A 13,072-nucleotide genomic window follows, 5' to 3' on the forward strand; every position below is an offset into this window, starting at 1 on the left:
GTTGGCACTGAGCCATGTATACTACCACTCTACTCTGACAGTAGAACTTAGATTTGGTCACATATTTCTGTTCCCTCCTGCATGTATTTGCAAAAGTTGCACATATTACATTTACCCATACCTGTTCGTGTACTTACACCTTTTGTCTTGTATTGTATAATATGTTTTCAGGTTTTGCCCTTGTTGGAACACTATTCTTGGTGCTTCACAGAATTTATGCCTGAGAACTTTGTCATTCATAATTAATGACCAATTTTTGTTAATAAGAGCACTGACACTATATCTAGTAATGAGGGCTGTAGTACTGCATTCACTTGTCCTTGGTACCATGCTCATGTCACCCACATTGTTACCTCCTATCGTACCCTTAATACTCAAAATTGCTTTATAAAAAACACCAGCCCTCTTGTCCTGAACTTCTCTGATCAATTAGTTGATTAATTGTTCTGGATAACATCTTACCCTAAACATGTTCCTCAGGTTATTGCATTCCAACACAAATTCATCATCAGTGGTCACCTTCCGGGCAGCTCTTACTAACTGCCCCTTGACTACTGAACATTTTTGATGTAATGGATGGCAACAAGTAAAGTGAACAAATGAATGACAACGTTCTCAGGCATAAATTCTGTGGATCACCAAGAATAGTGTTCCAACGAGGGCAAAACCTGAAAAACATATTACAAGGCAAAAGGTGTAAGTACACGAATAGGTATGGGTAAATGTAACATGTGCAACTTTTGCAAATACATACAGGTTGGAAAAACAGGCCACAGGTTAAGGGAAAGAGTATATGAGCATTTATATTATATTTCCAAAATGAAAAAAGAAAGTGCCCTAGCTAGACATGTTGAAGCATTTCCAGATCATACTTTTAAATTTAGGGCTATTGACTGTGTGAATTTAAATGGAAGAGGTGGTCCCGATTCATTAATGTTGGAGAAACTTGAATTGAGGTGGCAACTTAATACAGACGCCTGCCATTTTCCAGGATTGAATGAAGTGCATTCTATCCTGTGTATTCTTAAACTGAAAAACCTAGAGAGACAGGCTCATGAAAGGTGGAGGTGTGTTCATTCCCTCTGGTTCTAAGGTTCTGTTATGCGGATAGAATGGGTCAGGATAAATTATCTCAATATTTTAATATTTTAATTTTTATTAGAATGAAGTCATTAAAAATAAAAATATACATTGGAATAAGTAAGAATGTTGATTATGAATTTTAGGCTAGATATTTTAGTAAGAGTATATTTAAGGTATTATTCATAAATTATTGAAATAAATGTCACAGTTAATATGTGGATGCCACAGGAAAGGGTGTTTCTAAATGGAGGTGTGTGTTAAATGTCACATGACTGATGACTCTTTTATTTACACTTTGCATTTGTACATGTCTGTTATCTGAAGAAGTCTCCCTATAAGGAGAGACAAAAAGCACTTAATAAAACGGACCTTATATTTTATTTGTGGGTGACCAGTGATGCCCTCTCTGGTGTTAGTGGTGAGGACTGAGGCTCCTTCACTGCTGGGCCAAGACACGGACGTCACGTCACAAATGGTTCTATCAATTTGAGCACTAACACATATAAAAGCTTCCATGTGGAACAGGTAGGCTATATTACATAAAATATTTGCCTGAATGAAGTGGCCTCTTTTCAAGTCAAAACATGGGCAACTAATGATCTGCAGACAACAGGAAAATGTATACAGATAAAAAGAGTTTTCCTTTTTATTTTATATGACACTCCTTTACTTTTAGTATCCGTCTTACCCATCTGTATCTGCTGATACTGTTGGTGGACAATAATATTAAGTTTCAATTCAGTTAACATTCATTATTTATTTATTTTGGGCTGAGAGTATAATTTTATGAATAATACATAGTAAAAAAAATCAGTATATCAAAGCCAATTATTTACTCCAGATGATAACTTTGAAAACAGAAGCAACCATTTTTTTCTGAAGGTAGAAAGAAAAATATACTTGCACTCACCAAAATACATACTACACTAATATAATTTGAAATATTTAAATGATTCAGCAAAAAGTTGTCACCTCAGGGGAGACAACCAAGACAGGGTAAGGAATTATTGATTATATGGCTGCAGCATGTTTTTGTTTGTGTGAGTATATGTTGTTTGGAGATCTAAGTTTCAAAAGACTGTAGCGTGGTCTTGTTAACAGGTGAGACCTGGGTGCTTTTTTATAAGCAGAAGGCAGTGGGCATCTGTTGTCAATGGAACCAACAACAGTTGACAGGAAATCCACTATTTACAGTGCATGCAGAAGCCTTGAGGCACAGTTATTTCTGCCTGAGGTGGCTAGTTAAGGATCTACATCACTGCCTTCCAGAATCATACTTAGTTGCTACTGGTAAGGTTTGCTCTTCATATCTGTGAAACAAATGATGGCATGCAATGTCTTACCTGCAACACTGCTAATGGTGTATCAGAAACAGCTACACCATCTGTAATAGGACATGGACCATAGATTGTCACAGGCCTTACATAAAAACATACAAAATACATGATTAGAAAATATTCAAAAACTATGAAAAGGCACCTTAAAAGACTGAAGGGACTTATCAGGACAACCTGAGGCATTAGATCTCTACTTCTTAACATACAGAAAGGCATGAGGGGACCCATTTGTACTTCACAGGGCTTTTAGCGATAAATTTTTAGAACAGATTGAGACTAAAAATAATGAATGTAGACATACTTGTTTAATGGGAAATAAGTCTTACACAGTTATTCTGCTAAGCATGTTGACAAGTCAATCTGCAGAATGAATTATAAAGTTCATTAAATATAAAATGGTCTAAAAACTATATTACAAATTGACAACTTTAATGAAGAAACAAATTTACTAAGTACATTGACAGACGTACTGAATAATTACATCTATAAATAGCTTACTTTTTATGACATACAAAAGCTAAACAGTCATACTAGGGCAGTTAAGAATTTCAGTTATGAAACCACGGAGTAACCGACAAAATATGTGGAATGTTTATGTTGTTAATTTACATCAGCATTCATTTTAAATAACATTACTCTCTTTTTGTGTAACGTGCTTTCATAAGGCTTGATACATCAGTCAAAATACATTGATTTGACTCCTGCAATCATTATGCAAATTACATTCTACTGAACAAATAACTTAACCTCACCAAAGCATTATGATCGTCTCTCTTTTCTGGAAACAAAGCAAAGAAAGTCTAACAACATGTAGTTATGTTTCTGCAAATAAAGAAATTCTTCCTATTATCCATAATATTTACCTCCATAGAATGGAAACCACTGATACTGCTCTTGGCTCCCCAAAACTGGCTTGTTGCTATAAAGGGAACACTGTAGTGCACGGAAATCCACAGAGCCCACAGGACACTCCTAGAAGGAAAAGGAAATGAGACACTGTTTACTGTCGCATAACATGTCTGGGGAAAAACACGTAAATGCATGTTTCCATGGACTGGCAAAGTTTTGTGTGAATATAAGCAACTACTAGTTAGTTGCACTGATGTATTTTTGGAAGAACTGGAGCAGTTGATATAAATGCGGTGTGCTCCTGTTTACCGAACGTTTCATTGTCCAAAGCCTTAGGTTTTGGTTACTAACATTACGATCCTCTGCTTTGGAATTTACAGAGACCTAGCAATACCATTAATCAAGTTAAAGTTTGCCAAAGACTCCTGGGATTTACGGAACCATCTCCCACCCTTCTGTCCTTTGGATAAGGCCTAGAAGGGGTGGGGAAAAGCGACTCCAAGCAGAGCAGAGAGTCTTGCCTCTTGCTCACACCTGGTCAAGGTTCTCCTTCACCTGAGGGCCAAACAAAGCTGATCATCAAAGGAGAATTTGTGAAGGTGAAAAGGGAGATCCAGGGATCATAGCCAAGATCCAGGCTTCCATGGTCCTAGAGTCCTTATTAGGAGGATGGACGGGCCGGAAGGGATCTGCAAGTTCCTTTTGGTGGCAGCAGCACACACCATGCATCAGCGCGACACCCCAAAGGAATTGTTTGTCACTAGGGGCAGTGATAAATTTAGAAGGGGCTCCCTCCTAGGGACTGGCTAGTCAGAGTCTCTGACTGTCCCACTTTCGTAAACAATATATAAGGGGGAAGACGACCAGGAGCAGGAGGTAGAGGGTAGAGGGCCTAGATCCAAAACTACTAGGTCTACTGACATCCAGAGGGGGACAGGGGCCAGTTTTCTCTGTTTCAGTTCAGAAGTTCTAGGATGACAGAGAAGGAGACATCTAGGGAGGGATCTCTAGGGGACTCAGTCAGTCCAGTATCTAGTGTAGACTTCCTTTCACACACACACCAGTCAAATAAAATTAATTATACAAAAAAAACCAAGGTTCAAAAATAAAAACACCAACACACACACCCTAACAGGGGGGATGGGATGGAAACTAACAAATTCAAAAGAAAAAGACAGGGAATTTGGCTGTCAAGAAGTGGAAATTAACAAAGATCTGGGTACTTACTGCCTTGCATCATGGGATATGGGCTGCCTCGAAAGCTGGTAAAAAGAGTTCTCGAGCTAAAGCAATGAGCCGTGGGAGGAGCCGAGGAACATCAACCCATCAAGCAAGAATGAAGGCGAGATTGACAACTTAACATCATTTGTTTCCCTAGTCTAACCCAATGAGTCCTGGTTATCCAAATTTGCTAAATCAAATTCCAAAGATGCAGAGGGAGTCTAATGAATGATTTGGAAAAGCTGGGCAAGGAGGCATAAAGGTGGCATTTGAAGCTCAATGCAGGCAAATGCACCTGAACCGCAACAACCCTGTTGTGAAGTGTCTGCTAGGACAGAACTGATGGAAACAGTGCAGGTGATGGATGGGGGTGGGGGTTGCTTTCCCTGGAGTGAACTGTTGATAGTAATGTGAGGGAGCAGTGGCAACAGCATACAAAAAGATGGTGTAGAATAAAATTAGAGACAGACTCCATAGACAAACAGATAATGGTTTGTTTTACAAGACCTTGATCAGGCCACACCTTGAATACTATGTGTAGTTCTGCAGGCCATGCAAGAAAAGGGACAGTAGGTTGCTGGAAGGAGTCTAGAGGAAATCCACCAGAAATGTGAGTAAAACAGATGGTAAATTATATAGCCAGAGAATAGAAGAACAAAAGCGCATCTCAACAGACCAGAACAGCTACAGAGCTATAATATTGGTGTAAAGCATCACGTCAAGTTGATGATGAAAACAGATCAACCTAAACAAAAGCTATCCATGTAACGCACTCCCCATTTATTGTTACTACTTTCCTAAGATGAGAACATACTTTCAGTCTTTAGAAACAGAGCAAGGCACAAGTGAAACAAAATGTCATTGGTGTTTTCAAGTCCCTTAATGAAACAAGAGGAGGAATGTGAACTGCTAATTGAACAGACTGACCATCTAGTACTGCAGTTTAATAACTCATGGGAATGGCAGCACTGTACACCACCATAGTGTTTCTGTCTGGTTATCACTCAGTTTTATGACGCAGAACACCCTCTTCCATAACACTCACACACAAACACACACACACACACACACACACACACACACACACACACACACACACACACACACACACACACACACACACACACACACACACACACACAAAACTATATGCATATATACATTCACATCAAATTCTGGTGCTTGCTGATGGTCACTAAACAGCATGGAAGGCTTAATATGCTGGCTACTGTGACATTATATGTAAGAATTGTAGCTAGCTCATCCAGCACTCTGTGCAGTTCTCTCAAGCTGACATCTCCCCAACTTTATTTGAGGAGCCAAAAATAAAAAAAATCTGTAGCAAACTCCTGCTACAAATGAAACAAACAGCTTGCTACAGTCAAACTACCACACACTGAACACTTCAGCCATGACAAACAATGCACCACATAAACAAATGTCACTTTTACAGTTCCGTACCATCAGCAAATGCTGATCACACCTCTTGACAACTACAGGAGAAAAAAAAAAAGTATTTCACTTTGAAGTACAAAAACAGAAGCTCTGCAACTTGAAAGTGTAACAAACAGCTTACTAATTGAATAGCCACACACTGAGCACTTCAGCTGCCAATCTTAAGTCTTAACTGTCCATTTTCTTGCAAAACTTCTTTGATTTTACCACGTCCCTTGTAGAGTTTTTGACTTTCTGATAAATCACTGAGAATTACAGTCAGTCAGTAATGGCAGACTTTAGAGTTTTATACTTGGTATTGTTCAAAAAATGCACTTTGATGCAAAACCTGGTACTCTGATAAATATTACTCTTACTCATTTACAAAGTTAAAAGTGTCCCTGATTTTGGACATTTCATCCCATAACATTTGGCTTCATCCAGAATTCTAACTCAAATAAGTTGAAAAGTATGTTGCAAATACAATACCAGCAGTCACAAATAAATGCTGATACTGCAGTCAATCATCACTGGCATATGCTTGAGCACACCCCGTGACATCTTGCACTAACGGCAGCTGATCCCTTCTCCCCACCCTAGTTCCCCTTCTCTCCATCCCAGTCATGGCTTTTTCTATAGTAGAGGGATAATTCCATGAAAGCACATTGAGGTTTTGTAATTTCTCTACAAAATTTTAAATAATGTCAGATCAGCCATGTATATGCTATTAATTTTTTAATTCTAATGTGCATGTAGGGATACTTTTTTTATATTTGAGAAAGAAACGTAATTTCCTACATCATCTACATTAGCAGAAGACAGACATACAGAACAAATTCAGAACTATGTAGGTAGCATAATATATGGGGTATTACTTTAAGATCAGATGTCCACAGATGACACTCCTATTACATTTGGAAGACCACTAAATAAGATAAACAGATGGACAGTTCAAGAACCATCTATGTTGTTGTTGTTGTTTGTCTTTTCGGCTTTTCCCGGTTAGGGGTCACCACAGCGGAACTTCAGTCTGCTAATGATTGGCAGTAGATTTTTATGGTGCCGAGTTGCCAGCCCGATGCCCAGCCTTCAATGAAGGCACGCCCATTCACGCATGTCTTTCGAATGCCACTCGACCATGGGGAGGACATGCAGACTCCACACACAAGGAATTCCAGCTGAGAATCGAACAGGAGAACCTCTGGCTGTTAGGCAACAACACTACCGCTGCACCACCGCAGCTACATCTATGTTAAAGACTAAAACGTTAGAGTTATTAAAATCTCATTTGAATGAGTACAGGAGATCTTATGTGATGTTAAAAGCTCAATACATGCTTAGTGTAAACTAAAAGTTAATTCAAATGGTCACTTTAACTTAAAACAGACTACCACACAGAATGCACATAAAACAGGCAGACCTATACATCTGAAGCCTTACATACATATATATATATATATATATATATATATATATATATATATATATATATATATATATATTTATACACATATATATATATATATATATATATATATATATACATATGTGTGTGTGTGTATAGATCTAATAAATTAGACTCAAATATCAGTTTGCTAATGCTGACAATTAAATGTCAATATCACAAATGTTGACAAGTCACCACACATGCGCAAAGGAGATTTATTTGTAACACACAAATAAAACTAAAAAAAAAGAACATACACACACACACACACACACACACACACACACACACACACTTTTACTCGGGGATTAAGCTCCCCCTGCACCCCCCTCATGTTGGGGGGGGTCAGTGCCCCCCCTGCTAATTACATATACTAACCAACAGATCGTACAATACCAGGAAAGGGCATATTCGCCAACCCCGGGGATTGTGCAGTCTCTCACACCTGTCGACCACCTGTTTAGTCCACCAAATTGTGCTGACTAAACAGATGTCGACTTTGATCAAACTGACTGTGTTAGGTGGTCTCATGTATATTTATTATTTATTTATTTATCCTTTGTTGACCAGGTTAGTCTCATTAGGCTAGTTGCCTCTTCTGAGGGCACACCAGCACAGATATTTATACTACTAAGGGAAATTTTGCCAGGGTATCCAGGAACTGTTGATAGGTGCCATGGGATTTTTTATGTCCACCTGAGTTCCCACAAATTCACGCAGATGTGACCTCGGTTTAACATCTCATCCGAAGGACGGTACACTCAAATGCACACATAGAGACAGACAGATAGACAGATAGATAAATCAAGTTGGAGCACTTAACTGAATTGGTTTTACTGTGTTCTTGTGCAAGATATTAAATATTTTATTTACCATAGTTAATCCCTGTGTACGCTGACTTGGCTTTTATCCTGGAATCAATCACAGCACACGATTACTTATGCACCAAACGATGTGAACCACATTTGATTACTGGTTTATATATGGGTTACCAATAACTGGTGACACATTCCAATTGCTGAATGGAAAAAAAGTTGGTACAATGGATTTAAAAACAGCTGTTTAAATGTACTGGCTTGTTTTCCATTTTAAATCACAGTACAATAGGGATCAGGGAATGTGTACTTTTCTCGCTGTAGTGTGATTTTGGAGTTAGTTTAAAGCTTGCCACCTGCAAAAAACAATGTTTTTCTGTTTTTTGTTCAATTTTCAATAAACATCATTCGATCAGTTCCCTTTCAATATAGTGAATTTTGAATATATGGATACATACAAATACATACCTATATATGTATATATATCTATATCTATCTATCTATATATATATATATATATATATATATATATATATATATATATATATATATATATATATATATATATACACACACAAAAGTGTACTTTTGGGCAAAACATCCAAAAGTCAGCATATGTTTGGTGAACAGAATTTGGTTGACAAACAGTTCGACTGGTGTGCAAAATCGATAATCCCCAATAAGGGGAATTTGCCCTTTCCCTAGGGATAGTATGATCTCAGAGTCAGTAAGGTCTATATTACATAGTCAAAGTTCCGTAACTCTGACTGACATATGTAAAAACACATATGTCCGAAGTTACGGAACTTCGAGTATGCATAAAAAAAAAAAAATAAAAAAAAGGAAAAAGAAAATAAAAGGGTATATGCAGGGGGGCAAGCTCCCCTGCACCTCCTGCTCTTTAAATATACCAACTATGAGGATGCGCTACAGTGCAGTAAAGGAAATTTTCCCTTTACTGCACTGTAGCGCAACCACGGAGTTGGTATATTTAAAGAGTGGGGGTTGTAGGGGGTGCAGGGGGGCTTGCCCCCCTGCATATCACCTTTTATTTTCTTTTTCCTTTTTTTATGTTTTTATATGTAGTCAAAGTTCCGTAACTTCGGACATATGTATTCGTACATATGGTAGTCGAACTTAAGGAACTTCGACTATACAATATAGACCCGAGTTAGTATATATAATTAGCAGAGGGTGTAGGGGGCTTGACCCTCTGCAAAACAATGTGATTTTTATTTTTCATGCTACAAGGTTAATTCTCAGAGCATGCAGAGTTGCCTGTTGACATTTTGCTCTTGATGTTTTGGATCTTGACATTTTATCCATTTGTTGCAGAATACAAACTATATAGTTACAATCAGAAAGAGAGTACGCTCATTTGAGTGAATGTTTTTCATGCTGTAAAAAAGTGAATGCTCATTTGAGTGAATGTTCTTCTTAACAGAGTTTCTGCTGGAACGCCTATGGATGGGAACATGGTACAGTGAGGTAAGGGAATTTGCCCTTTTCCTGCTGTTGTATGTTTTGGCGTTAGTATATATAATTACCAGAGGTGTGGGGTTGCAGGATAGTTTGCCCTCTTGCAAAAAAAAAAAAAAAAAAAAAAAAAAAAGAAGTAATAAATGTTCATTTTATTGGGCATTCACTCATATGAGTATTCGTTCTAAATTTCTAAATTGATTGCTGCTTATAGAGAGTCTCTCAGATGAGTGTTTGCTATTTCATGAGACACACACACACACACACATATATCTATCTTTATATATATATATATATATATATATATATATATATATATATATATATATAAATACACACACGTGTAGATAATTAGAATAAGAAACTGCAGTATATGAAACATATATATATATATATATATATATATATATATATATATATAAAACATATATATATATATATATATATATATATATATATATATATATACACATCCACATATATAGTTAGAATAAGGAATTGCAGTATTTGAAATGTATACACACACACACATGTATATAATTAGAACAAGCGATTGTAGTATATAAAATGTATAGCTTTAAATGTTAGTACTTAACTACAAGGCATGTGCACGTCATTTGCTGCACATTCCATCTAGAAGTTCACTCTTTAAATGCCTCAGGGAGGACTGTTACATCCACAGTAGCTGTGTTCCTTTCTGATCAAACAAACATACAGCTGTTACAGGTACAACACACTTTCTTTACAAAGAGTGCAACTGTAAAATCTAATTGTATTTCTTTGTTTTTGTATTACGATAAATCTTGTGTCAAACTAATCATAAACCAAATAAAGGTCTCCAAATATCATTAGGCACAGCTGATCTCCTGCAGCTCCTTTACATCCTATTTTTGCACTTCATTGAATCATGCTCCTAAAAGTCAAAAATGACAAACAGCAACACATTTCTGGTTTACCTGATTACTCCATGAAGTACAGGTGTCTCTATTCCATTCCTACCAGGTACAAAATGCACCCTTTAAGGAACTCTGCAATTATGCTCTTGAATCTGTAGACTTTTTCTTTATAATCTTATACAATAAATGAAAGTTAAAGGTACGTACTGCAACACTAGATACATTGGTGCTTTCTAGGTTATTGATCTTTGAGTATCTTATGAAGCCTTGCCTTACATTCCCATGGTAGTTTTTAGCCCTTATATTTTGCTTACAAATAACCCAAAGGCAGACCCGACAAGGGTATGTTGGGACACTTACATGTTTTCCTTATCCATGAAGGACGGGGTACCAAACCAGGGATGAACTTGCAGTTATTCATCAATTCATCCAAGTTATGCTTGAAATGTTTGAACAGAGTAAAAGATAAATTTTGCTTTATGAGTGGAAGACGGCTCCATAGAAGTGGTATTCTCTGAGATACATACCTATCCCTCCAACATGTTCTATTTATTTTGCTTAAGAAATTGAAATCCCTTGAGTGCTTATGATACCATTGGACTTTTGAATGCATGATAGGTCTGACATAAAAGGGTCTGTTGTAGCTCTACACATGATGCATAAGTTGCATCTCAATAGTCTGTATGATACTGAAAAAAGGACAAGGCTTTCAGACAGCCTGCATAGCTCTTACAATGTATGCCCTTGATTTTCTTCATTGTTGTCATTCCTGTTGCAACAAGTATTTGAGCAGGTACTTACCAAAAGGGGCATTGTACTCAATGACTGCCCTAATGAATGCCACATACAGTGTAATGGTTACATCCCTGAATCTGGGCATAACACCTTTAGATATACACTGTGCAGTGACATAGGACTTCCTTACAACAGTGGATATGTGGTGATCAAAGAATAGTTGATTGTTGACGCAGGTTCCCAGATCCCTAACTAAAGGATCAATTTTCAGGGGTGTGATAACAATGTGATAGTTATAAGGGGTCTTATGCTTGCCAACAGATAGGATTATACATTTGGTATTTAGTTTTAGTTCATGGTTTTGGCACCAGCTATCTGTTCAGGACAGGCCCTCTTGGAGGATCTGGGTGTCCTCTGAGTAGTTTATGATGGCACCACTTTGCAGTCACCTGTAAACTTGGTCAACCACAAACCCTTAACATTAGCTTTGATCTCTGAGAAAGTATACAACAGACAGGAGAGACCCATGGATTGAACCCTGAGCTCTTCTGTAGGAAGCAGAGCCACCTTGTCTTATTTCATGGGTTCTATTCAGGAGCCAGTTTGCTATCCAATGAGTTACCACTGGGACTAACATTTATCTGAGGAAGTCTACCTAGAATTCCTGAGTGTAAAATGGTGATGAATGCCTTTGCAATGATTAGCCATGTGATGTGTGCTGTTTTGCCCTCATCCATTGCTTCAGTAACTTTTTCAAAGAAGTCAACAAAGTTAAGTAGGCAGGACCTCCCCTTGATGAATTTGAACTAGGTTAGGTTACCTATATCCTTATTTACTACTTTCATAATCATCCTTTCTATCACCTTACAGAAGAGACTGATCAGGCTTATGGTTCTATAATTACCAGAGTCCATTGAAGCCCCATCTTTCTGCAAGGGATTGACTGCTACTGTCCTCCATCCAGCATGAAGTCTGTTTTGAGCCTGACATTGAACAGCTGTTGTTGATACTTTGATACTGATACTGAATACATGACTATAACTCCAGCTGTAGGAACTAGGAGCTGCATATGTTAGGATCATTTGGCACTTAAAACTCTCAAGCTACTGGCTCCAAAGCCATCTCATAAAACACTGCTTCCTCTTGCCTTTCTTCTTCTGAATTGAGATGCTAACACTAAGAAAATTTGGAGTATAAGGCAAGGGGCAGAAAAAGGGAAGGTTTTTCTGAACACACAGATATGAAAGCTATAGGCTTGCAGCAACCACAAACCTGGAAGAGAAAAGACCATCCTCTGTCTTTGTTAGGACCACTCATCAGATAAGACCTTCTCAGGCTATTAAGCATCCTTCCTATCCCATAATGCATTTTTATGTCTGGGCTACCCAAATTTGCTGTGGCTGCAGTGAAAACCACATTATCAATTATCAATGGGAGAGAACAAAGGACTCATGACATCAGCTATGCCAGAGGTAGTAGGAGGAGGAAGTGTGTGTTGCATAAGATGGAACTACTACTTACAGCTCAACTGTCAAGATAAATGTTAATTGTTTGTTTGTTTATTTATTTATTATTTGTTAACCGGTAGGTGGATTGGTCCTATTACCATTTTCTGCTACTACCTGGGTATAATTGCCCAGTACAGTTCATGTAATACAGCACTATTTCTCACAAAAAAATGTACATAAACATATACACAGCAAAGGGAAAAGTACAAATATTAATTCAATAATTTCAGGCTTAAAATGACAGAGAAGTACAGATGGTTAAACAAGC

General features: G+C 37.6%; 1 protein-coding gene across 1 annotated transcript in view; it reads right to left on the bottom strand.

Moving 5' to 3' along the window:
• LOC122787905 (ADAMTS-like protein 5) overlaps positions 1 to 3,590 on the bottom strand; it is a 280,019-nt gene extending 276,429 nt beyond the window's left edge. The window contains exons 1-2 of the mRNA XM_044054829.1: positions 3,579 to 3,590; positions 3,284 to 3,392 (exon numbers count right to left, since the gene is read on the bottom strand). Coding sequence (XP_043910764.1) covers positions 3,284 to 3,392; positions 3,579 to 3,590 — 121 coding nt within the window. The remainder of the gene's footprint in view (positions 1 to 3,283; positions 3,393 to 3,578) is intronic.
• Positions 3,591 to 13,072: the final 9,482 nt, after the last annotated feature.

The sequence above is a fragment of the Protopterus annectens genome, chromosome 13.part0 (genome assembly GCF_019279795.1).
Source record: "Protopterus annectens isolate FY-2018-M chromosome 13.part0, PAN1.0, whole genome shotgun sequence".
NCBI classification, from domain to species: domain Eukaryota; kingdom Metazoa; phylum Chordata; order Ceratodontiformes; family Protopteridae; genus Protopterus; species Protopterus annectens.